This window comes from Gorilla gorilla, chromosome 16 (assembly GCF_029281585.2).
Source record: "Gorilla gorilla gorilla isolate KB3781 chromosome 16, NHGRI_mGorGor1-v2.1_pri, whole genome shotgun sequence".
In the NCBI taxonomy this organism is placed as follows: Eukaryota; Metazoa; Chordata; class Mammalia; order Primates; family Hominidae; genus Gorilla; species Gorilla gorilla.
This window is the reverse complement of record NC_073240.2, coordinates 24,459,559-24,482,999: the sequence shown is the minus strand read 5'-3', so window position 1 is coordinate 24,482,999 and position 23,441 is coordinate 24,459,559. Positions and strand designations below refer to the sequence as shown.

At 32.4% G+C, this 23,441-nt stretch overlaps 1 protein-coding gene across 4 annotated transcripts in view; it reads right to left on the bottom strand.

Moving 5' to 3' along the window:
- The window catches only part of LOC115933317 (neurobeachin-like), a 64,755-nt gene that overhangs the window by 20,319 nt on the left and 20,995 nt on the right, over positions 1-23,441 (bottom strand). For 3 of the 4 annotated variants that reach the window (XR_010130921.1, XR_010130922.1, XR_010130923.1), the window contains exons 5-7: positions 23,065-23,170; positions 20,781-20,889; positions 10,862-10,993 (exon numbers count right to left, since the gene is read on the bottom strand). Coding sequence is in view for 1 of the 4 variants with exons in the window: in XM_063698415.1 (XP_063554485.1) it covers positions 9,129-9,297; positions 10,838-10,993 (325 nt within the window). In the remaining 3 variants the exon portion in view is untranslated. Of the gene's footprint in view, positions 1-9,128; positions 9,298-10,837; positions 10,994-20,780; positions 20,890-23,064; positions 23,171-23,441 lie in introns of those variants that run through there. The other variant, XM_063698415.1, reaches the window with a different exon arrangement.

Here is a 23,441-nt window from a genome sequence, read left to right as displayed (position 1 = left end):
ATTTATAGACTGTATTATTTCAGGTTAAGTATTTAGAAAATTATATCAATTTTTAAGTCATTTCTATTTGATTGACATTCACTATAAAAAGTTAGCATATTTTGACCATCTAAGTATTCTTATGACTATTTTCTAATCATTCTTTCCTTAAAACAATACAAGTGCAAGACTATACAGTATCAATTTTTGTGTATTACCTCACAATTTATATTTATTTTCACTTTGTTTTCATCTTAACATTTAAAAAATCCTACTCCAATAAAATACATTATGTAAGCCTTCTTAAACTGGCACACAGACCATTTTCTAGAATAATGGTCAATTATTGTAAGAATAATGGCTCAATTCTTATTCATATGTTCCTTGTCCATTTCTGTCACATCCCTTAATAGAGAAGATTTCAGAGAGCATTTAACCACAAGTTAGTTAAGTTCAATAAAAGTTAATATTAAGATGTGCAGAATTCACGTATGTTTATTGCGGCATTATTCACAATAGCAAAGACTTGGAACCAACCCAAATGTCCAACAATGATAGACTGGATTAAGAAAATGTGGCACATATACACCATGGAATACTATGCAGCCATAAAAAATGATGAGTTCATGTCCTTTGTAGGGACATGGATGAAATTGGAAACCATCATTCTCAGTAAACTATCACAAGAACAAAAAACCAAACATCGCATATTCTCACTCATAGGTGGGAATTGAACAATGAGATCACATGGACACAGGAAGGGGAATATCACACTCTGGGGACTGTTGTGGGGTGGGGGGAGGGGGGAGGGATAGCACTGGGAGATATACCTAATGCTAGATGACGAGTTAGTGGGTGCAGCGCACCAGCATGGCACATGTATACATATGTAACTAACCTGCACATTGTGCACATGTACCCTAAAACTTAAAGTATAATAAAAAAAAAAAAAAGACAAACCCCCAAATGTTTTAAATGGGCAAAAATATTTGAACAGACACTTCACAAAAGAGGATATGTAAATGGTCAAAAAGCACATGAAAAGATGTTCAACACCATTGGTCATCAGGGCAAAGAAAACTAGAACCACAATTAGATGCCTCTGTACACCACTTAAATGTCCAAATTAAAGAAAACAAGTTTTGGCAAAATTGTGGAGCAACTGAAATGCTCGTGTATTGCTGGTAGAAAAACAAAATGGCATAACCATCGCAGATAATTTGTTGGCAGTTTCTTACAAAGTTAAACATATACTTATTGATATGACAGTTCCATTCCAAGAGAAATGAAAACATAAGTCCACACAAAGACTTGTACCTGGGTGTTCATGGTAGCTCTATTCATAATTGCCAAAATCTGGAAACAAATCAAATGTCCATCAGCAATGGAATGGATATACAAATTGTGGTACACATGTACAATAGGAAACTACTCTGCAATGGAGAGAAATTAACCATTGACAAACATAAAAACATGGACAAACCTCAAAAACATTATGCTGAGCAAAAGAAGCCAGACACAAAAGACCTTTCAGCGCATGATTCCATTCATATGAAATCACAGAAAGGGTCAGTTGAAGGTGCAGAGACAAAAAGCAGATCTGCAGTTGCCTGGGGATGGGGTGGGAGGTTGACTGCAAAGACGCATAAGGAAATTTGGCGGTAGATGAGGAGTGATGGAAATATTCTATGACTTGATTTGTGTATTAGTTTCATAAGTTATATATTTGAACCCAACAGTATCTGAGATAGGTCTCAGTTAATCTAGAGAGTTTATTTTGCCAAGGTTAAGGATGCATCCGTGACCCAGCCTCAGGAGGTCCTGACAACCTGTGCTGAAGGTAGTCAACATACAGCTTGCTTTTATTCATCTTAGGGAGACATAATACATCAATCAATGCATGTAAGGTTTACATTGGTTCAATCTGCAAAGGTGGGGGAACTTGAAGCAGGGAGCTTCCAGGTTACAAGGTAGATTATTATCAACAGAAAGGAATGTCTGGGTTATGATAAGCGGTTGTGGAGACCAAGGTTTTATCTTGTAGATGAAGCCTCCAGGTAGCAAGCTTCAGAGGGAATAGATTGTCAAAGTTTCCTATCAGACATAAGGTCTGTGTTGATGTTAATGCTGGTCAGCTTTTCCTGAATTCCAAAAGGGAGAAGGGTAAACTGGGGCATGTCCAACCTTCCCTCCCATCATGACCTGAACTAGTTTTTTCAGGTTAACTTTGGAATGCTCTTGGCCAAGAAGAGGGGTCCATTCAGATGGTTGGGGGGCTTAGAATTTTATTTTTGGTTTACAGTGAAGACTTATCAAGCTATACACTTAAATGAGTATGTTGTTAAATGTAAACTATACCTAAATAAAGATTATTTTAAAAGAAATTAATGCAAAAAAAAAAGATGTGCAGAATTTTGGAAGCAATTCATTAATTAAAGGTAGCTATTACTAATTTAACAATAATAATTTCAAAACATGCCAGAAATTCCTTTCTACCTATATACTGTAATTCTAAATTATATAAAATTATTTTACTTTTAGTATGAGCTGTTTCAGAAAAAGTAGCATAAATGCCCTCAGTGATATAATTTCTTTTTGTGATGGCTGGGGACCATCTAGAACAAAACAGAAAAAAAGTAAAAATAAGAAATACAAGATATTAAATAAGCTTAATGCAGTTATGTTGGGATACTATGGCATTCTTGAATAATTATATTTATTAAAATTACAATATTTATATTAATGGTATAAAAATTTTAATAATATATGGGTATCCAAAAATTAACTTTCAAATTTTTGGCAATTTCAAATTATTTACTGAATGTCTGATTTTGTGGAAAAAAGAATTGTTTAAAAAGTTCTAACATATTAGTATGCATTTATAAATGTATAATCCCCCAGTATTTACATTAATACCTGAATACTTTTTTCTGTTTTTATTACATTAATAGGCTTCCCAATATGTTTTCCATTCTCAATTAAACTTGTCTTCATTTAAGGACTAGCTCCATTTTCACCCTGCACATTATTTAACAAAGCTCAGAAAAAGTGACACTCTTTTAATTATTTGTTTTGCAGCCTATTTCTTCTATGTCACTTGTATAAAGAAAATACATATTATGGTGGGCATTTAATAAATGCTGCATCAATAAGTGAAAATGAGCATAAAATGTTCAAATGTACATATCAGTTCTATCATAATGTAGAAATTTTAAAGTAATTTCAAAATATCTACTAATAAAAATGAAAATATAAAGTAATATATGTAATATGCATAATATACAATAAAGTATACTTTTAAGAAATGTAGCTAGATTCATAAAAATCCTTTAACATTAAGCCTTTCTTGTAGCAGCTAGTATTTATCTACTGCTTTAAAAATTTTTTTTAAATTTTACTATTATTATACTTTAAGTTTCAGGGTACATGTGCCCTTCATACACAATTTATAGCATCTGCTTATTCACTTAATATTTACATGAAGATTACATCTGCAAGCAAGTTATTATCCAAAAAATCCATCCTGCCTATTAGAATAAAAGAAATATCTTCCCTATTTCCCAGACTGCTCTCCACCTTTTATTGGCCCACTCCCATCAAGATGCACAGAGTACTCTTCCCCTTCTATTGACATTTGGTATTACTTTAAAAAAAAACTTTCCATTGTAAAATATTGCCTACGTACAGAAAACATACATGAACAACTTAATGAATTATCATAAAATGAACACCTGTATAAACAGTTCTTTGACCAAGAAATTGAACACTGACAGTAGCCTGACAGGGAAACCCGTCAACTATTGGTATGCTGGTAAAGGAATTATCTGCAGAGTGGAGGGATGAGGTCCTGATTTTGAGCATTTACTATTTCTGATTTCTATCATATTAATAATAATCTGATTTCAAGTTCAAGCTACCAATGGTTTAACAACCAGCTCATAAAATTCCTGAATATCTAACAACTGATTGTGTTCCCATCCTGCCCTGCATGCCAAAGCCCTCACCATGCTCCAGACCTCAGCTCTTTGCCACATTCCCGTTCCTGATCACATCCCCACTCTATCCAAGAAAAGACAGATTCCGTCTTAGTAATAATTTCTGTAATCTTACTTCTATTTCTGCCACCACTTAATAAAATTGGACAAGTTTTGTAACATCTCTGTACCTAAGGTTTGTTTTCTTCTTTATTGTTAGGGTAAGAATAATAATACTGCTTGTCATAGGACATCTTGTGAGGATTAAATGGATCAACATATGTAAAGGAATTAGACTAGTACCAGGTCCATTTTAATCATAAGCACTCAAATGTTAGCAATAATTACTTTTATTGTATACTGCACAATACAAACAGCATGTTGCAAAGAAATATATATATATGTGTGCTTTGTGTATGATATAAATCCATTTCTGCAAAACAAAATACAAACCGATTTATCTAACAAATATAAAACTCAATGAAAAAACAAATCCCAAAATACTATTTATGTAAAATAAAATATAGAAGCTAAACAATAAATTAATACATACATAAATAGCAAAACAGTAAAGCATAGTAAAAAATAATAAGCACCGAAGTAAAGAAAAGAAATAACGTAAAATTTGGGATGGAGTGATTTCTATGACGGGGAACAGAAAAGAGATGTGGCCACGCAATAGAATATTCAGACTCACTGGTAATGTTCTGTTTCTTAGGCTTAGTGATGTTTAAATAGGGTTCATTTTATATTTATTTCATATTTATAACATGTTTATATATTACACATTAGTGTAATTATACCACTTTGTGTATTATACCACTAGTGTAATTATACCAGTGTAATCAGTGGTAATTATACCACTTTGTGTTCGTGATGTATTCAAAATAAAGCTTTGAAACACCTATGTGTATACATGAGTAAGTTCATGTTTGCATGAGCAGACAAAAAGCAGTAGAAGGACATGCAAGACCGGCAACATTGGCTACCTAGGAGAGTAGTAACTTTTTATTCATAAACCTTTGTATTATTTCACTTGCTACCATGAATATGTATTACCTGTCCTATAATATTTTTAATATATCTCAATGTTTTTACAGCTAACTATATATAATAATAATTTAAGAGACAAAAGTGTTAAGTAAAAAAAAATCCTACTTCTCAAGGTGAGTGCCTACACATGAATAGTTCTACGAAAACTAGTGTAGTGCAAATTATCTTTAGAGTGTCCTTAAAAGAAAGCATTTGTTTAAAATGGTATTGAAAAATGCTGTCATTTAGAAAACTACATACTTCAAGTCAGAACCTTACATTCTACTATATAACAAAATTAATTTCAAAGTATTAAAATGTTAAAGTAATAATTTAAATGATAAAAGTAAGTGTGCTCATTCCACTTTCCTGTCACTTTCACTTAAAATATAGGTACTGGTTCTCTTCCTTTCCCTCTCTTTGATGTAGCTAGAGCCAGTGAGGCCTCAGGGACACGGATTCTATGGAGGGAGCAGAGGCCCTGGTGATACCCAGGGTCTTATAGAGCCAAAGAGGCAAGTGAGTCTGGAAGGACTTTCAGGGTCAGGGCCAAGGAGCCAGTAGAGGTCAGGAGGGTGGCCAGCGCCAAAGAAACAACTGGGGCTGAGGAGACAACAAGGACCATTAAGAATCAAATCTGAGGGTATGGTTAGAGATGACTAGCAATGTTAAAGCTGAGAAGGTTATGGCATGTGTATGAAAACACTGGTTTTGTAAAGTAGAATAAGAAAATATATAAATACATTAAAGACAATAGGAGCAAGACTTCTCACTGTTGAAGAAGAAAGCTACACATTTAAGAAGTTTGAGGCTAGGTCAAGCCATGTGACTTTGGACTGGAATTGAAGGTACTGCTGTGAACTCATGGTTTTAATATAGATAAATCAGTTAAGATGTACCTATATACATAGATACAAACATCATTTCCTAGATCTGTCCACTAAGAGTACGTAGAAGCAACGACATTCAAAAACCAAGAAGCACACCTCACATCCAGATCTTGGTTTCTAAAAACCATATCCACCAAGCAAACCAGGGCTTCTTGGAAAAATGGCTGATTTCAGGGCTGGGATAAGGGAAGTGTAAGAAAAGTCAAAAACATCTTGTTTCAGAAAGTAATAAAGTATTATAATCTTAGGGGCATTTGTCCCATAATCCATGTGAAGGGTCCTACTGGCCAAATCTCAAGCATCAAAATAATGATACAACCCAGGAGACAGATAAACCACAGCCCTAGGACTAAACCCATCAGGCCACTTGTTTTTGTAAGTTTCACTGGAACAAGCCACACCTATTCATTTACATACAGTCTGTGGTTATTTCTGCGATACAATGTCAGAGCTAACTATGTGCAACAGAGACCTTATGGCTCCCTAAGCCTAAAACACTATCTGGCCCTTTGCAAAGAAAGTATGCCAACTGTTGATATAACACATTGAATACATGAGTCCATACAGATATAAAAGATGATAGACAGGTAGACAGATAGGTAGATACATAGATATAGATAGATAGATAGATAGATAGAGTGCAGTAGTAAAACAAGTTCTTCCTTCCAGTAGATATGCCAACTTAATAAATGTCTTAGAAAACATCATTTGTCAGTCATCACAATAAAGATAATTTTTAGTAAGAATCATCAGCGCACTAAAACAAGCAGGTGAAATTTTGTTGAAGAACAGGATATTTATATAGTTTCAATGTATTTATCCATCAAATACTTATTAATTACCAAAGAGAAAGGAGTGATTTTTATAATGAAGAAACCTGGAAGATAATACCTTAATCAAATGTTTAAAGTTGACATCACTTGTAAAAGCACAACTCAACATCATGCGTCTCCTTGACATGATACAAGGAGAGAGACACAATATGACCTCTGTGTTATTTCTTGTAAAAATGAAAAACCTGAATCATCATGAATAGAAAATTCAAATTTAAGGGTATTTGAAAAAATAACTGGTCTGTATTCTTCAAAAATGTCAAGGTCCTGAAAGACAAGGAAATAGTAAAAAACTACTCTACACTGAAGAACATTAAAAGTAACAAGGCAACTAAGCACAACATATGGTCCTCAACAGACTTAGGACAAAAGAAGTTTTTTCCTAGAAAGGACTTTATTAGTGTAATTAGTGAAATTTGAGTGGGGTCTTTGAATTAGACGATAGTATTGTATTAATGCTAACTTCCTGATATTAATGGGTATCCTTTGGTTATTTAACAAAGTGCCTTTACCTTTCAGGAAATACACAATAAAGTATTTAGAGGTGAGAGGGTATCATGTCCACAATTTATTATCAATTGATTCAGAAAAAAATATGGGTATGTGTTTGTAGGTGTGTTTATCTATATATAAAAAGAGCATGAGAGAATAGTAAAGCCTAAAGTGGTAAGATGTAAAATATTGAGAATCTAGTGAGGGACATATGAGAATTCTTTCTGCAGTGTTTGCAACTTTGTAACTTTTCTGTAAATTAGAAATTAATATTTTAAGGCAGAAATTATTATGTGTGAATATATGATTTGTTTAGACTAGAGAAAACTCCATCATAGAGTAGCATTTAAGAACGAGGTCTCTGAGTCAGATAGATATGATTCAGATTTTGGCGCTCTTTGGTTTGCACCAACTTTCAGTTTCCTAATCTTTAAAATGAGGATGATATCAAAAACAAAGTTACATATAGATGCAGTCTTATGTATGGATATGAATGTCTATTTATCTATAATTATATTATATATATATATAACTAAACAAATTAACATGTAGAGTGCTTGGCAGAAAATTCCAATAAATTTTAGGCATTACCAACTTAAAAGCAATGGAAGAAGCCATAGAAGGAGAAAATAACAGATCTGAATATAAATAACTTCTAAAGCCCCATTAATAAAATAAAAAGAGATAAAAGTAAGCTTATATAAATATTAAAATAGTAAACTGGGAGGCCGAGTTGGGCAGATCACGAGGTCAGGAGATTGAGACCATCCTGGCTAATACGGTGAAACCCCTCTACTAAAAATACAAAAAATTAGCCAGGCGTGGTGGCGGGGGCCTCTAGTCCCAGCTACTCGGGAGGCTGAGGTAGCAGAATGGCATGAACCCGGGAGGCAGAGCTTGCAATGAGCCCAGATAGCACCACTGCACTCCAGCCTGGGTGACAGAGGGAGACTCCAATTCAAAAAAAAAAAAAAAAAAAAAAAACATTGGAAACTGCTATTTTTCCTTATCAAAGGGATTATTATAAAACTATAATATTCAGTGTTATTGTGAGCACGCTAAAGGAAGTACTGTAACATTCTACTGGTAAAACTAAAATAATATGACATTCCTGAAAAAAATTTAAAATATTTGTCATTAGCCCCTTTTTCAGTAATTTTAAACAAATCAAAGATGGAGGTAAACACATATATATATGAGAGAATCCTCTAATATGTATAAAATCAAAACTTTAGAAACAATGTGAATGGTACATCCCCTTACATTACTACATTGAGCTGAGAAAAGGACAAGATAGAAAAATTGAGAAAATCTCAATTTATAATTAAAAAGTTTAAATATTTTTATATATGTATGCAATGAGAAACACTGGAAGAAAACATGCCAAAATCGTATCAGTAATTATTCTTGGGGTTTGGGCCATAAACATATATTTTCTTCTGTATTATTTATTTTCTTTTTTTTTGTATAATTAGAAAAACTGGCTATATTTTCAAAACAAAAAAGAAATCACAGTGAAGAATTAAATTAGTTTCCACTACAGTCAGAACAAAGGATAAATCTGGAATAAAAATATGAAAACATGTAACAATCTGAAAATGTTGAAAGCAACTGATGTACTAGAACACACCAGTTATAACTAATATCATTTAACTGTTTTTAATATTATAAATGTGTCTTCCTGAATGAAAAAAGGCAGACAGGCTAAAATAAAGACTATTGTTGCTTTTTACCTGATTTTATTCCAAAATAATTTAATATTGAAAAGCCCTAAACTTCTTTACCACAAACAATTCTCAATATGCCAGTTTGCTACATAAGAAAACATTTCAGTGATTTCATAGTCATGTACACTGCTCACTGTAACAGTACTCAGAATACAGAATATTCATAGGCAAATGTAAATACAGTGGAAGTGTTATACATACCTAATCCTTTAGGTGTAATGCCACTACTGTCAGCAGGATTAATAACCCAGTAGTAATATTTTAAGGTATGCATTATCTTTAATACTGTTCCTATTCTGCGTATGGTGGTGTAGATGGTAGCAGTTCCAATAAATTCAGCAGACAAACATGTATATAGGCAAAGTTGAACCTAATACAGAATATTAAGAGATCATTAAAATGAACTTAAAATGCCTCAAGTGCTTATATTATAAATATACATTGTTTTAATTTAAACGCAAATTAGTAAAGGCCAAGAAATGATCATTTATTAAGAGGTTAAAAATAACTTTCTTCTTCAATATTATTTATATTTTAAAAATATATAGCCAGGCGCGGTGGCTCAGGCCTGTAATCCCAGCACTTTGGGAGGCTGAGGCGGGTGCATCACCTGAGGTCGGGAGTTTGAAACCAGCCTGACCAACATGGAGAAACTCCATCTCTACTAAAAATACAAAAAAATTAGCCAGGCATGGTGGCACATGCCTGTAATCCCAGCTACTCGGGAGGCTGAGGGAGGAGAATGGGCTGAACCAGGGAAGCGGAGATTGCGGTGAGCCGAGATCGCGCCATTGCACTCCAGCCTGGGCAATGAGAGTGAAACTCCGTCTCAAAAAAAAAAAAAAATTATATATATATATATATATATATATATATATATATATATATATATACACACACACACACACATACATATATATACATACATATATATACACACACACATACACCCACACATAAAATCTGCAATTAACGTTTTCTAATAAACTTATAATAAAGGTAGTCTAACAGCTGTGGCAATTAAATAATTTTAAAATGATTAAATTATTGAAATTAATCTGATAAAAAGATTAATATTTTAAAAGTCAACTAAAGCTCTTAAAGTATATTTCAGTAGCTTTCAGTGTATAAATTTCTTCATAGCAACAGAACATCAGTCAGCTAAAGCCTATCTGAAAACCTATATATTTTTGTCATATATCCTAAAAGTTCATGCAATATCAAATTCTCCTCCCCTGTGGCCATAATATATACAGTTCGCTTTCACAATCTGACCATGTGAGCACAGAGATGGCATGTCAGACATCTTGCTTAAAAGAGTTCTCAAAATTAAGATTTGGGCTTAGGCAATAATTAATAACTCAGGGAGATATTATTAAACTGTAAAAGATAGCTCAAAATCAAAACATCCCTCATTATTGACTTCCACTAAGACTAAATTCTGGTATACAAAATAATAAGAATTTTCTGTTATTACCTGGAAAAATATTTATTTCATGTATATATTTATTTTTAAGTGAGTATTATTTACATGTAATGATATAAATTCTGCCTTCAAAATGAAAGCGATTTTCCAGCAAAATGATTACAGTCATAATACAATTAGTTATCTGTTCTCTTTCCTAGTCTTTCAAAAATTGGTATAGCAAATTCTCTTCATTGGAAAAGTATGTATCACATCTAAAGATGTTAGAATGCAGTGTTACACAAAGATTCTTTTTTACCTATAGTTTCATTTATTTTACTACTTATAAATATTTTGATCTCCTGATACTGCCTAACAAAATTACTGCAGATTAACTATAAAATAAGCTAAAATGTTCAAATGTTTTCCACTGGATACTTTAGATCCAGCAACTATAATGTATAACATTACACTAAAACAAACTGAATAAGTATAAAACTCATACCTTTGCAGGTGTATGTATCCAGATGGCTGGGTTAATAAACAAAATATGATCACAAAGCTGCTTCAGCAAAGGTGCTCCATGAGATAAACCACCAAGGTATTTTGCAAAAGATAAAAATTGCTCCAAGACAGGTCTAGTTACATGAACTCTTGATGACTAAGAAAGAAAACAGAAATTCTAGCTTGAAATATCCAGAATATTAAATTGTATAATTTCTGACTTAGCATAAGCACACATGAATTTTTCATATGCTATCACTAATAAATATGAAATACACATTTATATTATTTGCTATTAAAATATAATTTTATTAAGAGATCTAAAATTTTAGCTATTTCTTTGAGTGATAGCTTGTTATTTGAAGCCTAATCTAAGACAATTACAGATAAATAATTCAAGTTAAATAATGCTACTATTAGCTAAAGCTAAAGAAATGAAATGTTATAAGAATGGCTTCATTTCATTTTTTGTAGAAATTGACATATAAGAAGAAATCTTAGACATATAAATAGAGATCGTTTAAAACATGTAAAAATATTGCTTAAAAATATGTAAAATATTGCTTAAAATATTATTTCCTTGGTCTGCTCTTCATAAATACCGTATCCCTGGATGATATATTATGTTTTCACAGCTTCATATAACACTATGTCTATGCTGAGTACTCGCTTCAACAATTTTCAACTGCTATCACCATATACCTATTACCAATGGTATTTAAACAACAGACTCTCCAAAATTGAAACCAAACCTTAAAGCTGCACCATCTCATACAGTAGCCAGAAGCCCTATGTGGCAACTGAGCTGCTGGAATGTTGCAATTGAAAGTGAGATGTGTTGTGAGTATGAAAACACTGGGTTTTTCCAGCTCAGAATATTTTTAAAAATCGTATTTTCTTATTGAATAGATGTTGAAATAATATTTCGCATATTATCAAAATAAAATACTAAAGACATTATTAAGATTAATACAACCTGTAATTTTTTACTGGAAAATATTAAATTGCACCTGAGGTTTGAATTGTATTTTAATTGGACAATGCTATCCTAGAATACAATTTCAGATAAAAATGCTGTAATATTAAAAAATGCTCTTCACAAAAGCTGATAATTCAAACTCAAACATCAAAAAATATATCTTCCGACACAAATCTTTTCTTCCTCATCTGGTGATACAGTTTTGTAGTATCACCATCCTTTCAGTCACAGGGTAAAGAATCATCTACCACTCAACCCTAAAGCACACATCACACAACACATCTTTCCTTCCTATTCTTCACCGACTGAAGTCTGAATCAGTTTAAGACGATCAAAATTTAAAAGGGATGAAACTGTCTTACCAATTTTACCTCCCATATGATTTAGCTACATTTCTCATGATCATAAGGACAACTCAGTAAATTTGACTTAAGCACATCATGAATTTTCACACTTCTACATAAAAGGTCACAAACTAAAATGATTGCAAATAACTAACAACAACGTGTAAACCAGAGTAGGAGACAAAAAAGAGTGGTGAGGACCAAAACTAAACCTCTTTGTTGAGTCCCACAGAATATTACTGTGGGCCAGTTTCACCCACAGGACACGTTTTCTTCCCCTGCTTTCTCCGTCTTGCTCCCCCAGTTTGTAACACCCTTGCATACATTTCCTTTACCTTAAAGGTAGAGCTCAAGACTTTTATTTTAGTCATTTAGAAAATATACATGCTGATTGCTCACTGTTAGTCAAATACGCTCCCTGGCACTGTCAAAAAAGCAGCTAACAAAATTGAAGTAAAAACTCTGTCTCACAGAACATATTCTAAGAGATGATAAGGCAGGAACACACAGTAAATAAAATAAAAAGGTACAATATGTAACATGTTAGAGGTTACTAAGTTCAGTGAAAGAAACTATGGAGCAGATAAAACATTTGTAGAAGGATGGTGAACAGGTTTTACTAAGAAGGGGGCATTTAATTGGTTCAAATTATTATAAGGTTACAAATAATTTAGTATTAATATAATAGAATTCTTTGACAAAATTACCAATGGTGCTTACATAAGCAATAGCCTACAAAATTCAAAGCAAACCTTAGTACATAATTTTCACTGAAAATTTTAAGAAAGATGGTGGAAATTAATCTAAATAAATAGCTGAGTTAATAAAGGAGGGGAACCAAAACAAACATTTGAGTTTAAAAAGTAAAGATTGAGTATTCATATTTAAAGGAGTATCAGTGAAAATAATATAGTACTTTAAAAATATTTTATTTGTAAAGGAATAAAACTAAAATAAGAGATCAATAGTTATTTAAAACTTCAGCCAGCTCCTTCACTAAATATAATTTCACATAGCTTATCTTATACATTCTATTTTTATTCAGTAGTAATGATTTCAAGAACATGATCTGATAACATTCTACTCACACTTAAAACTCTAAAATAAAATACAGTCAGATCCTGTTAATAGATAAACGTACTATGTGACCAGACTGTAGCTCATAAAAATTATTCATCATGTCCTTATAAAGAACATTAACCTGTATTATAAAATCAGGCTGACCATTATAAACATATCCACTTGATGAATTCATAATATAGAAACAAGTTTGGAACTTGGACCATGATATTAAAAGGTATACTAAAAGCATCACAAGGCCTTCCACATTACTTAAAAAAAAATGGGGGGGCCTGCTGTTTCCACATACCAATTAATGCTGTTGGGTGGCAGATTTTCATTCTAAAATTATTCTTTAGAAAATATTTTACTGTGTCTTTTTATTGATCTCCTCAAAATCCTACTATTCTGGATTATAAATAGTGTATAAATGTACAAATGAATATTCTCTTCAACAGCATGTTACCTTTACCTCTTAGAAGTACTTATTCCTCCTTCCTTGTATTATTGTTAGTAAAAAAAAAATCTCTTTCGTAATATAAGAAAGAATATTATCTTATTCATCTTTTATCTTCCTGATCCCTACCCTAATTTCTCAGGGAACAATTAACTGAATTAATGTCAAATTCAAAAATAAAGTAAGAATAGAATAGGTAGGAAAAAACACAGCCTGGGAAGAGAAGAAAGAAGACTCTAACTCTGCTTTTAAATGTATTTCGTTTGATTAACAGTTTCAAAATATTTTTATATTTTGGTATTTGTTTTCATTTTCTCAAGTAAAACTACTTTAAAAACAGATCTATACTTGGATAATTTATAGTTACAAATCTGTAACCTTTAGATGGAACAATTTAAATCTCATAGAAAATGTAAGCCCTGGAATTTGATCTATATATTAATTTTATGTGGTGACAGAATACATAATTTTTAAGAAGTACTATAATGTGACATGGCTAACCATATTTGGAAATAATACCTGAGAAGTTATAAAAATAGTTGCATTATAGCATCCACTCCAGAATTAACTAAACCAAATAGGAGCACTGGCGGTTACAAAGAGAAACTTCTGTTCAATAAAGAGAGATTGTTCCAACATTTAGATTAGCCTATAATGGAATAGGTTATCAGAAATGTTCGTTTTTATTGTAGAAAGCATTATACGTACACACACATATACCCATAACATGTATGATTATATATTCAATAAATTGTGTAAAACGATTTTAATTGTAGAGGTACACCATAGTCTATTATCCATTCTGCTCCTCCCAGGACTCCAAGGTTGTGCTCCAAATAGCCTAATCCAACCAGATTAATCATTTGTTGTTGTTTTGGTGGAGTGATGGGGAGGGTGGCAGGCAATGATTAGTTCAGAGACTCAGTATCAAAGTGTTGCATAGCAACAGTTGATTCAAAAGAAGGCCAGCCAAGCTCTAAGCTAACCAATCAAATTGGAGAGAAGAATCTTGCGCAGTAATTGACAGAAAGGAGCTTGCTTTCTTCACCTGGATGTGAAGGTCTATAGCACTAATTCTCTCTGGCAGCCTTGTGACCTCAAACAGTATCAGCTTTAGCATAAAATCAACACTGTAGCTGGTACAGCAGAGATATAGATAAAACCTGGGTCTCTGATGACATTATTGAGACTCAGATAACCCAGCCCTGAAACACAATTTATGTTTGCTGCCTTTCCAACCTCCCTGTCCTGTTTTAATGCTTGGGACGCTCCCTTGCCTACTGGTTTCCAGTTGAGTTTGACTAATTGAAGACATTAGCAAGAAATTAAGGGACAGAAAGAAAATGAAGTTGGGTATACATTTTCCAGATTTTACCCCTTCAGTACACTTACACTATACTCCTTTCTCGAAGACCACAGTCCCATCAGGTACCCTTCTTCTACAGCTACAATAACTTTGTCTTTGGGTTATGCTAAACACTTATTCCCCTCATCTCTTCAAATCTTCCCAAGCTCCCTGCTTTCAACTTTTTAAATACCCTTGCATTAAACTCTTCTCAAAAACCTAGGTTGAGTACGCCCTCTGTTTCCTGCCAAGAATATAACTGATATGCCATCTAACACTAGACTTTGTTACATTAGTTAGTATATTTCCTTAATGTTTAAGATACTTTGAATCAAATTTTCTACTAACCACAATCAAAAATATCCTATTGAATATACTGGATAACCTCTAAGTTTTCCACAAGATCATATTTTGGCAGAACAAAACAAAAACACCTTAAAATTTTTTCATGGAACAGTAAAATTGTTATTAATAAAAGGCCTCGCATATACTATCTTCCTAAGATATCTTCTATGACAAGGAGATATAAAAGCTAAGTGGCAGTTAACCAGTAACCTGTTATTAAGTTAAGAAATTAAAAAATCAAACTTCTATTACCAATACTATTAATACTAACCTGGCCACTGATTATTTAAAAATAACACAATATGAGCATTCCTCTGAGAAAGGTAAAAAAGTTACTGTTTCTTAGGTAATCAGACAAGCATGCAAGGACTTTTCATATACTCAATTCAACAACTATTTACTGAGCCCAGCACTGTTCTAGGTGCTGAAGATACAACAATAAGGGGAGACAAAAAAGAATAAAAAAATATATAGATACATATATATACATACACATACATATATATATGTATATATTGCCCCTTCTTTCATGAAGCCTACATTCTAGCAGGAGGAGGCAGAAAATTGGTAAAAAATATAAAACACGCCAGAATGGTGCTGTAAAATTAGCAGAGTAGGTAAACACTGATGGTTATGGAAGGGATACTAATTTATTTAGAATGATCGGAGAATATTTCTGTGATAAGGCATCATACAAGCAAAATCCTGAATGAAGCATAGAATCAAATTCTGTGAGTATCTGAAGAAAAAGTGATGGAAACAATGGGGGAAGTAAATGCAAAAGTCCTTGGGTAAATTCTTATCATTTTAGTTCTTAAGGGAAAGGCAAAAAGACCTTTGCCTAAAACAGAGAAAGCAAGAGAGTGGGGAGAGATGATGTGAGGTATAAGGCTTATGACTTCATTATGAGAAGGATGAAGACTTGAATAAGATTTGGCACATTTTAGGACAACTAGTCTAACTGCAAGTGAAAAACGGACTGTAGGTAACCAATGGTGAAGGATGATCATGGTTTGAACTAAAATGGTATCAACGGACATAGTAAGGAGTTGAGAAATAAAGAGGAAGTAGTAATTGATTCTGGATATGTTTTGAGAGTAAAACAACATAATTTCCTGAGAGTCTGGATCTAGAGTGCAACAAAAGTAGAGTCAAAAACAATTAACTTTTTGGTTTCAACCACTTGTTGAATGGTAATGCCACTAAATAAGACAAACAACTCTGAAGGATGAAAAATTTGAGAGAAAAATCAGTTTGGATAATTTAGTCAAGAAGATTACTAGAAATCCAAGTGGAACTAAAAATAGAAACAATTGAGGGTTATTAGTATTTACAGGATCACGGGAGCTGTAGAAGTGGATAATCTCAATCAGAGTAAGGTACTGTGTAGATGGAAAAGTGAAACGCTTTCCAGGATTAATCACTGGGAAAGAACAGTCATCAGAATTTAGAAAGATGAAGCAGAACTAATGAGAGAGAATAAGTAAGAGAAAAAGCAAACCATGGCAAAACACAATGCAAGAAAGCATTTCAAGAAGGAAAGACTGTTCAACCGAAATATTCACAGGTCGAATAAGATAAGGACTGAGAAATAATCCCGGGATAGACTATGAAGGCCACTGGTGACAAAGACATGAGCCATCTTAAAGGACATGGAAGAACGAAAGACAGGTTGGAATAGGAGTAGATTTAGGAGTAAGCGAGTGCCCAGGAATATAAGGAAGGTTTAAAATCTGAAAAATAATCAATGTAATTCACTAAGAAAAATGAGAAACATCATACTCATCTCAAATACTGCAGGAAAGATGTTTGATAAAATCCTGTTTATAATAAAGAAAACTCTTAGAAAAATAGAAATAGATAATTCCTTAATTTAACTAAAAAATCTACAAAAACTAATTATTAAAAATATCATACTTAGTGGCTAATTATTAACAGCATTGCCCATGAGATCAGGAATAAGACAGGGATGGCCACTATCACAACTTTTATTCAACACTGTACTGGCAGTCTTTAGGTGGCATAACAAGGCAAGGAAAAAAATAAAAAAATAAATATTAGAAAGGAAAAAAACTATCATTCTCTGATGTTATTATTGTCTACAAAATTTTTTTTGAAAAAATCTACAAATGACTAGATTTAATAGAGGAATAGAAAGATTGGTATATAAAAGTTCAACATAAATATCAATTATAATTCTATGTACCAGTAACAAATTAAAAATCAAAACTTTTAATTGCTTCTTGGCCTTTTGGGTAAAATCAAGTGCAAAGAATTAAAATTTTAAGGGCATCAAATAATATCAAATATCTGGAAATAAATCCATCAAAAAGACAGAAACTGTTCTATACAGAAAACTACAAAAGAAAATCTAAATTAATAAAAGAATATACCAAGTATATGACTTGAAAGATTCAGTATGGGAAAGATGTCAATATAATACAATAAAAATCCTCATGTTTTTTGGTGGAAGTTGATAAGCTGACATATATGGAAATGCAAAGACCCAGAAATGGCCAAGGCAATCGTCAAGAACAACAGTAAAGCTAGATGACATACTCTTAAATATCAGGCCGCACTAAAAAGCTATACAAATTAAAATACTGTTGGAATATTACTTAGCAATAAAAAGGAATGAAAAAAATATGCTATAACATGGATGCACACTGAAAACATTCTGCTAAGCAAAATGGACCAAATACAAAAAGACAAATATTGTATGATCCCACTTACATGAAATATTTAGAATAAGCAATTCATAAAGCCAAAAAGTGAATTATGGATTGACTAGGGGTGGGAATCATGAAGAGATATAGGGAAAATTGGTAAAGGAAATGAATAACAAAGAAGATAAAATATTCATTTTCCATAATTATATATGAAAATCTTATTCAAAATCTAGGAAAAGTGCAAATTAAAACCACAGTGAAATAATATTTTGCATCCACTAAATTGACATTATAATATGAAATATTAACATACATTTTTATTTGAAGGCTTTTACAAATATTTCTAATTATAAGCTAAGTTTTAAGTAAAAGAATGTTTAATTTAGGATTTTCTGATACATTCTCAGTAAACAAATGAAAGCACATTTAAAGGGGTAAGTCCTCACAGAAATCCTGTCACACACAGTAATCTTACAAAGGCATTTCATATGTTATCAAATTCATGTTAAATGTAGCTTATCGTACATCTTCTGAACAATTCTTAATACTCTAGATACAGAAAGAGTATTCCCTTATTTTAAAAAATAAACCAAAGAGCCTTAAGTTCTTAATAATCTTATGGAAAAAATCATCTCAATAAAGAAATGCTACCAATGATCAATCTTAACAATCTACCACTCTTCAATGCTTAATCCTTAAGGAAAGGTCAGCACTAGTTTCAAAGACATATTATATATATATATATATATATATATAAAACATATATATATAAAACATATATATATGTATAAAGACACGTAATATATAAAATATGGCATATTTTAGAACTTGACTCTTTTTGTGACTAAATAATATTCAATTGCATGTATATACTACATTTTGTTTGTCCATTAATCAACTGATAACATTTCAAATGTAAAACAATTGGAGGTAAAATTAAAACTGCTTCAAAGTATCTTCTCTTTTTCCAAAGGAAATATATGTTTATCCCTTAGTTGAGACCTCACTTCTAATACTTTTCAAATAGTTTCATTTTCAGAGCAGCTGAATATTATAGAGTTAACTAACTGATAAGAGGGTTGAGAGTGCTAATAAAGGGCACAGGTATTTGTTATTAAAAAAAAAAAACATGCTGGCTGGAAGCAGTGGCTCACGCTTGTAATCCCAGCACTTTGGGAGGCTGAGGCGGGCGGATCACGAGGTCCGGAGATCGAGACCATCCTGGCTAACACGGTGAAATCCTGTGTCTACTAAAAACACAAAAAAATTAGCTGGGCGTGGTGGCAGGCGCCTGTAGTCCCAGCTACTCGGGAGGCTGAGGCAGGAGAATGGCGTGAACCCGGAAGGCGGAGGTTGCAGCGAGCCGAGATCGCGCCACTGCACTCCAGCCCAGGCGACAGCGAGAGTGTCTCAAAAAAATAAAAAAAACAAAAACAAACAAACAAAAATGCTTATTCATGAAATCTCACTAATTTTTAAAGGAAATCACATGATACAACTAAACTCTTGTGAGATCATAATCAGAAATTCAGCACTCATAAAAGCACAGATGTGACTGAAGCAAAAGAGGTCATAAAACAACATAAATGACACAAAATATTAAAATGTAAACCCATCTAATTTTTATTGTTTATACTATGTATAGATGAGAAAAACTAAATAGTCATATATATTAAGAGTAGGGAAAAAGCACAAAATAATGTTTCTATTACTACAAAATAAAAATTTTGACCGCATAATTAAAAAATAACAAAACCTAACAGGTAAATCCATGTATACTAAAGACTTTTATCTTAATAAAAAAGACTTTCAAGAAACAGTCTAAGGCCAGGCGCAGTGGTTCATGCTTGTAATCCCAGCATTTTGGGAGGCCGAGGTGGGCAGATCACTTGAGATCAGGAGTTCAAGACCAGCCTGGCCAACGTGGGGAAAACCCTGTTTCTACTAAAAATACAAAACTTTAGCTAGGCATGGTGCTACGCACCTGTGATCCCAGATACTAGGGAGGCTTAGGCAGGAGAATTGCTTGGTTGAACTCGGGAGGTGGGGGTTGCAGTGAGCCAAGATCGCACCATTGCACTCTAGTGTGGGAGACAGAGTGAGACACTGTCTCAAAAAAAAATAAATAAAATAAAAAGTCTAAGTGAAAAGATACCAAAGAAACAACTACAGTACTCCTTATCCGGAGGCGATACTTCCAAGACCCCTAGTGGATGATATATACGATTTTCAGTCTGAGAACTGAGATAGCTACTAAATGACTAATAGGAAGACAGTGTATACTGCATGAAAAAGCTGAGCAAAAGGAGGATGCATGTCCAGGACTTGATGAAGAGGGACAGTACGAGATTTCATCACTCTACTCAGAACAGCACACAATTTAAAAGTTATAAATTGTTTATTCCATTTAATATTTTGAACTGCAGTTGTCCATGGGTAAGTGACACCTTAGAAAGAGAGTGTAGAAATAAGGGGTACTACTATAGAAAAACTTAAGAGAAATACTTATTGCTTGAATAGATATAGATGAAATTTTTTTCTTTAGTTTTTTAATTCAAAATTTAATTATGCTTCCAATACCCAGTTAATTCCATGTCTACACTTAAATCTGAGATGTTTGTGAATTAGCAAATAGTATAATCTCTACACAGTCAATGGAAAGTAAAATTATAGAAAAAATATAATTAGTGATTGTCAGCTGTCCAACTGTGAGGCTACACAATAAAACCATCAACACATCACTTACCTTTTCAAGTAATTAGCCAATAACTAAAAAGCCTTTTCCACCCAGCACCTGTTCTTGCATGGCTACTGAACTTTTAAGTAGTTCAACCAGGAATGTCGAAAGAGTAGCACTGCATGTAAAGTACAGATATCATTATGTAATCATCACATGTTTATTCTAAACACAGTGTTCCATTTCAGTATTTTATTATGCCAAAAGATAACCATATTCAAATCTAATCTCTATTTTACTGACAATGACTATTATGCCTTATATTATGAAAGAATATATTTCCTCATAAGCATGAAAAACCAGTGTTTTCCTTTACAAATTAAATATAATAAACCGAATCATAACTGTGTAGTTTTTTTACATTCCAAAGTAAAACATCAAAGTTTATCTCTACATATATTTATAGGTCTGGCTTCAAGTAAACCTAAGAAACATACACATATCATTTTCCATAATAAAGACTGCATCATACTATTCTTTTGAATAACAAGCTATTGTAGAGAATTTTAAATATAGATGCAATACTGCTTTGTAAGAACAAGCCCTATTTTTAAATAAACTTTTCATTTAGAACTATTCTTCAAAAACACTTTGTTAAAAAAAATCCAGAGGAATATGTAACATGTCACTTATGTCCCGGTATGCCCTAAGAAAAGCTCATGAGAGCAAAGAAATGATTTATGTAATATTGAAATGAAAAGTGACAATTACACAGTATATAAACAAATACATAAAGGCAGACAAAGAGGTGTCAAAGATTTAGCACTTGATATGTCTTTGGAATGAATGAAGAAACAAAATAAAAAATGATTGCATTGAATTAAGCTTTGATACTGTATTACTTCATAGTTACATATAATGATTTTAACCAGCAACACTGATATATGAATATAGTATTCTGAATAATGGAAATACATATTCCTTCATTGTATATGCTTAATGTAGCTCATAATAAATTGTTATATACCAGATTTTATCAACAATTAAAATAGTATCAATTTACAATGTTTTATAATATACCCTAAATTACCTATTTATATTCATAAGGGTAAAACCACAAATTTCTAAACATATTTTAAATGCAGAAGTACTCATTCTTACAAGTAATTCAGACAATTTGGTAATAAGGAAAACTTGGAAATTATTAAAGCCCAAAAGGAATCTGAAGTTATTCTAATTTTTGAATTATTCTAGCTCTTCCAGTTTCAATAGGGATAATATATTTTTCTCACAATGTGGCTACTTTTGTTCAAATCAGAAATGTTCTCATAACAAGAACCAACAGCAAAATTATCATTGTCATTATTATAAAAATTGATAGTTTAATGAATTACATATCAGCTAGACAAAATATAGTATCTAGAAATAAAGTACTTCATTATAGGAAATTAAAATTCAATTATATTAACTGACCCTATATCCTTAGACCACAAAAAACGTAAACTATCACATATCAATGATTTTTTTTACTTTGTCCTTAAGCCAAAGATAGACACTTAGAAGAAAACTACAACTACCAATGAGCCTCTTGGGGTTTTAAAAAACGTTTCTGTAAAGAAGCACAGCTATTAAGCAATCTAGTCCATTTTAAATGAATTGAATAGTCAAGGCCACTTCACGAATAATTGCTAAGTACTATATTACACATAACACATCTGCCTAGATGTGTAAAAAGAATAAAGAAAACCATGCATAGAGATTACACAATTTCCTAATCTGTTCATAGAATTCTTACATACACCAAAGTTAGTGATTGAGGGAAAATGGATTCCTAAACATGAGCACTGCCAAAAAGAAAGACTAGAAATGCCTCACAGTGGTCCTTATGATCCATGAAAAAAGGCAAAAAAGTATTTCACAGTAAATCACCCTACTATATAGAACCATATACAATTGCAAGGATGACACAGATTTTCTCATCCTTTTATGTCAGAATAACTACTCATTCTCAAATATCTAATGAGTTAACTCAGACCTCTAAACACAGTGGAGCTCTATTACAAAAACTGAAATATTAATGTTATTATTCCAAAATCTTAACACAAGACTCTGCTATCCATGAAGTATTAATTTCACTTCAACATTAACTAGGACACCAATTGAAATGTCAAATGCATTCACTAACAAAGGTAGTTTCAATTTATACCTAAAACCCAATGCAATAGCAATACCACATCTTTGCAAAAAAAAAAAAAATCTTTACAATAAGGTATAATTGACATGGTGGACGTAATAGTAAATAGATGGCCATCTTCGAAGAGGTACATTTTCAAACATAATTCAACAAACTTACCAGTAACTAAAATGCATCGGATTGTTGCAGGGCTCACAAAAAACTTGCAAAATTCTGTGTACTGCCATACAAAATTTCTCTCCATTCTTGCCTATTTCCAACTTCCCTAGATACAAAGGCAAATATAAAAGATACTTCAGCCCATTCCTATATCTCCTACATACAACTTCCTGTCTAGAACGCATCAGTTCATCTGCAGAGGATCTAAATATATACTCTAGGATAAACCAAAAAGCAAGTATCGGTCAGCCAAAACTAATACAACATAGAACACTCTCTTGAAAACTATATCAATACCTAGGAACAGATTTTCAGAGGAGTATTTTATTTTATAGACCAAAAGTATGCTGATTATTGTGTCATGATATATAATTGCT